This window comes from Lactuca saligna, chromosome 1, assembly GCF_052625555.1.
Source record: "Lactuca saligna cultivar CGN05327 chromosome 1, ASM5262555v1, whole genome shotgun sequence".
In the NCBI taxonomy this organism is placed as follows: domain Eukaryota; kingdom Viridiplantae; phylum Streptophyta; class Magnoliopsida; order Asterales; family Asteraceae; genus Lactuca; species Lactuca saligna.
Window position 1 is genome coordinate 30,697,674 of NC_136417.1, and position 5,558 is coordinate 30,703,231.

The 5,558-nt window shown below is 30.7% G+C and overlaps 1 protein-coding gene across 1 annotated transcript; it reads left to right on the plus strand.

The window, feature by feature from the left end:
• Positions 1-357: 357 nt before the first annotated feature.
• LOC145030905 (uncharacterized) lies at positions 358-1,519 on the plus strand. Its single transcript, XM_078979356.1, has 2 exons — positions 358-639; positions 808-1,519. The coding sequence occupies exon 2, from the start codon at positions 810-812 to the stop codon at positions 1,293-1,295; it is 486 nt and encodes a 161-aa protein (XP_078835482.1). The 5' UTR covers positions 358-639; positions 808-809; the 3' UTR covers positions 1,296-1,519.
• Positions 1,520-5,558: the final 4,039 nt, after the last annotated feature.

Genomic DNA, 5,558 nt, shown 5'->3' on the forward strand with positions numbered 1-5,558 from the left:
AAGTTACGTTCTTATCCTAGCTAAATACACATAATAATAACTTAGACCGATTTTGAACTTATAAAATTTCATGTATATTGTCACTTCACGTTAAATGATCCGTTAGATGAATAAATATCATAATTAGTTTTTTGTAAAGAATATATAGTTTTTTATTTTAATAACTAAAAGAGGTTTAAATACATTATACAACTATATTTCGTGATTCTTTTTAGAAGATGATATAATAATGTAAAGTTAATACTTGTTTTTTCAAACGTGGTGCTAGAAGTTTGTGACAAATGTACATACAGCTGGCAACTAATAATATACTTTTTATGGCTATCATTCCATTTCAAAGCACATATATATTGCACAATCTGCTTACTTCTAATCATTCAATTATTCCCTCACAACAAAACCATTTCGATTTTTCATTTTGATCGTAACAAAAACAGTGAGAATTTAGATTCAAATTCATCTGAAATGTCTAGCACATGTTTGTTCGTTTTTACCGAAGAATCGAATGTTGAAGAAGAAGAGTTCCAATAGAGAGATAAAGGATTACGATTTGTATATACGACGACTTTGTTTATTTCACCTGATTCTAACGAGAGATTCATTGTTTGCACAAAGTATCAAACCCCCCTTCTACTACTGGTAATTAACTTCGTTTGTTTCCATATAATTATAGATTTTGAATTTTGATTACTGAAATACTGGTTAATATGATTTGTTTAGTTTGTTTGGATCGAGTTGTTGATTTTGAGATTCTATGCTGATATGATTGACTTACTGATGAATAGTTTTGTTACTTGTTCGTTGTAGATATGTCTACTACAGTTATGAGCGATGCGATGATAATACCTCCGACGGATTCTCAGACGACGGAAGTAGAGTTTGCTACGTGTGATTGCTGCGGATTGACGGAGGAGTGTACGCCGTCGTATATAGAGAGGATCCGGGAGAGGTATGGCGGTAAATGGATCTGCGGATTGTGTGGAGAGGCGGTGAAAGATGAAATAATGAGGAGTGAAAGGCTGATGATCAGCACCGAAGAGGCTATGTTTCGTCATATGAACTTTTGCAGGATGTCATCGTCGTCAGATCCGCCACCGAATCCGGCGGTTCATTTGATCACTGCTATGAGACAGATTCTCCGGCGGAGTTTGGAGTCGCCAAGATCATTAAGGTCTGCGCCAAGTAGTCCATTGAGGCACACCGGTAGCATCCGACTCAGTCGATCATCGAGTTGTATTACAGATCTTGCACTTGAATCTTCGTCGTATACAGACCTGCAAGAAATTGGGAAATGATGAAAAGGTAAGAACTAAAAGATAAATGAATGCAAATGAAGAGTAAATAAGTTTGATTTATGTTGTTGCCTTGAGTGATTGAAAAAAAAAATACATGATTAATTTAGTTGAGAGATCTGAATTGTTTTTTTTTTTTTTTTACCAGCATATATACATGGAAATATATTTGTTGATTGTTATACAACAAACTCCAGTTTTGTTTGTTCGAATTTTTGGAAATTGTAGATGCACCTGTACACAATAAGTATATATGTGTTTTTGTCCATCATTGCAAGAACTTTTTTCAGACAATCAATAAAAATAATATTGGTTTGAATTTGGTTACATGTTTAAATGATAAACGCTATTAGTTACATATTATATTATTGAAATTATATTTATTACATGCCATTTTCTGAATTAATTAAGTGGTTACTTTCTATCAAATTAGTTTCGACTTAGCGCTCTTGTCCTCGTTTGTATTAGTTAAATTGAAACTAGTGTAAATTTTCTGTTTTTGCTCATGTAAAATTGTAAATATGTAATTGTCGAACTTTCTTTTAAAATATACATAAAATAAATGACTAAAGGGTTCTAGCCCAAGGGACTTCAAATCTATTGGTCTATGTCTTCCTGTTTAATATGAGATTTCCTGTTTAATATGAGATATGAAATTAGAAATTTATTGGTATCAGGCTTTTTGTTATGATGAGATATGAAATTAAAAATAGTTTAGCTTCCTGTTTAATATGAGATTTCCTGTTTAATATGAGATATGAAATTAGAAATTTATTGGTATCAGGTTTTTTGTTATGATGAGATATGAAATTAAAAATAATTTAAAAGTGTATTAGATTTGTTGTTTAAAAAAACCACTAATTAACTATATAAAAAATTCCATAGCAAAGCATTTCATATGGTAATTGGTATCTCATTAGAAATTTCGTTGTTTTTTGATGCATTGTTGGGTTATATGGAGTCATATTGTAATAATATAAATAGTAATACTTGATGTCATTATAAACGTGCTTTTTTATTTTATCTGTAGTATTTATATTTGGTATTTTCTTATTTTGATGGTTGATAACTTTTTTTTTTAATGTTTGACACGATAATGTTGTATTTCTAACCTTTGCATAACACAAATCGAGCTAAATGAGTTTACTAATAAACTAAGACTAAACTTCCCAATTGAAGATCGATTGTCGTGAAGATCAGTTAACGGCATTCAAAATTTCTCTTAGTGGTCGTGATTTTATTGACCTTTTTTTTTTTTTTTTGGTTAAATGCCATGAAAAAATTAATCTAAAAAAAATGTAATTTAAGAATTGTAATTTGGAAAACCAAAGAAATGATAATATCATGAAGAACAAAACGTTGCCTTTTGTAGGTTGTAGGTGCAATAACTACAAATTTGTAATATTTTTTTTCTGTAAATGATATCTTATTTTTCGTAGAATAAATACATATTACAAAAACAAGTGAGCTAGATTGATATGATATATATACAAAACATGTCTATAAAAATATTAACAATAATAGTACCATAGTCAACCTTAAGGCAAAAGTTGGGTTTGCATTTTAATTATATAAGCGATTATACTTTCAAGGGCAATATTGCACGATAAGGGAGTTGTAGTCGATCGTGGATCACTCGGATGCTCTCTTCTAGTGTTCAAGTTATCTATTGTGGAAGCTTAATTTGCCACTTGATTTTTTTTTCCTTAAATCAATCTGACAATGTAACAATGTAACACCTGTTTAGATTGTTATCACTTGAGTTTTCCACATGTATTGAGTTGATTTTTATATATACTTACATGAATTTCTTAAAAAAAAGAAGTTAAATAGAGTAAAAATCCTAAAAGTTAAATCATTCCTAAGCAACATCATTTTATCATTAAAAAAGTAATACACCAAATAAGCCAATAAACATCATTTTAGCATTAAAAAAGCACTAAACACCAAACATCATTTTAGCATTGAAAAAGTAATAAGCACCGAAGAGCTTGAATTTTTTTTTTAATGTTAAAAACAATGTAGTAGGTTGAAGATAAATTACGTTTTAACAAAAAAAAAATATGCCAATTCAATGTAAAAACGGTGTAATTGGTTGGATATGATCTTAACCATATTAGATACATTAGTTCTCAAAAGGTTTTCACTATTAGAGGGTGATTTTTCACTTGCGTTTAAAAAAATGCAAAAAATATTTATCTAAGTTAAAAAGTTCTTTTTAAACAACTTTTGAGGAAGAGTAAACAAATGCTGATTTTAAAAGTTACAAAAACGTGACTTTTAGGATTTTTGTACTTTGTAAAAACAACTTTTATCTTTTTATTATCCAATCACATTTTAAATCATAACTTTTAGAAAAAGACCTTTTACAAAAAAATCATTTTATAAAAAAAACTTTTGAACTGAAAAAGTTATCCCAAAAACTCCCCTTTATGCTTTTTATTTATGAGAAAAAGGTTTCCTACATATACAAAAATTTACATACAAGATCATTGATCACATTATAACATGTACCCAATAAATTATATAGTTAATTGCATCAACAAAACTCTCAACAAGCTTTCTTAAAAATTACATTTACATTTATTTTTCAAGATCTGACAGTTACCATGGACATTCCCTCCTTCACAAAATCAACATGTTAGATATATTTTGATACACCAAGAGTTCGGTGTTACGAACTAAGCTAATGAGTTTTAAGCTATTGAAGTATAAGTTATAATATTAAAACCCATAACTAATGTTGGAAATTTGATGATCAGGTTTCATATACTTATTTGGAAATTGTTACAGATTAAGAACTAATTCTTATTTGGAAATTGTTACAGATTAAGAACTAATTTGATTGTATTATGGATGTTATTTTATATTGGTGGGATTGATTGTAGAGGTGATTATTAAAGCTATTTGGTTGTGCATATGACGTTTTCACATAAGATTGTATTTGACATGGACAGGATTTTTGATGTCGTGGCGTTTTTTTTCTTGGGTTTCTCATAGAAAACATAAAATCCATGTAAAGTGGAATTTATAGATCCAAAACCCAACATTGATCCAATACCCAAATGACTAACAAGATTAAGCCAAAATATTATTTTATTGAATGGAAACTCGAAAGTCATTTTGCCTCCAAGGCTCAACGGTCCAACCTGCGCTAAGCCCTTCACATTAGAGATGAAAGTGTGTCCAAACCCGAACCGGATGGACCCGGACCCGGAAACCCGGAACCGGTTAATGAGATTTTGAAGAATCGGAAACCGGACGGGTATGTAGGAACCGGTTCCGGTTCGGTTCCTGCTATGGTATCGGGTAAAGTGGGTCTTGAACCGAAAAACCCGGAAACATCAAAGTAGGTAGGTTAGAACCGGATAAAGTGGGTTTAAAACCGGAAAACCCATAAAAACCAGAATTTTTTGGTAATTACTTAGTACTTAGTGGGTTGAACTTTGAAAATTTTCATATTGATATCCCAACTTTGGGGGACAGTAACTCATTGAATATGAAACCAAAATTAACAAAATTATAGTCTAAAATCATTTCCAAACTCTAAAATACACTCTGGAAAAAACCGTATGTCAATCTGACTTTAAACGAATGAGATATGCATGTGTTAACATTTTCACATAATACAAAGTACAAAAACAAATAGCTAAAAAGTTGAAAATTTTCAGTTTTGATATCCCGACTTCAGAGGACTGTAAATCATTAAATATTAAACCAAAAATGACAAATTATAGTCTAAACTCATGTACAAACTGTAAACTACAAGTTGGAAAAAACCATATGTCAATCCGACTTCAAACGAATTAGATATGCATGTTTTAAAACTTTCACCGAATACAAAAAAACCAAAAAAACTAAAAACTTTCAGTTTTGATATCTCGATTTTGGGGGACTGTAAATGAATATAAAACAAAAAATAGCAAATTTATAGTCTACAATTATGTACAAACTCTAAACTACATATTGAAAAAAAAAAAAAATGTCAATCAGAGTTGAAACGAATGAGATATGCATCTTGTAAACGTTTCATAAAAACCGGTTTCGGCCCTAAAAGTGGTTCTGGTTCCAAACACCGGTTCCGGTTTTTAGACCCAGTTTACCCGGACCCGATGGACCCAAACTCAGATTACTCGGAACCCGAATAAAGCCAATTTTTAAACCCGGAACCGGAACCGGTTATATATATTCTGGTTCTAACGGTTCCGGTTCCGGTCCGGTTTTCCGGTTCTAAATCTCATACCTAGTAATCGGTCATAAGGACTG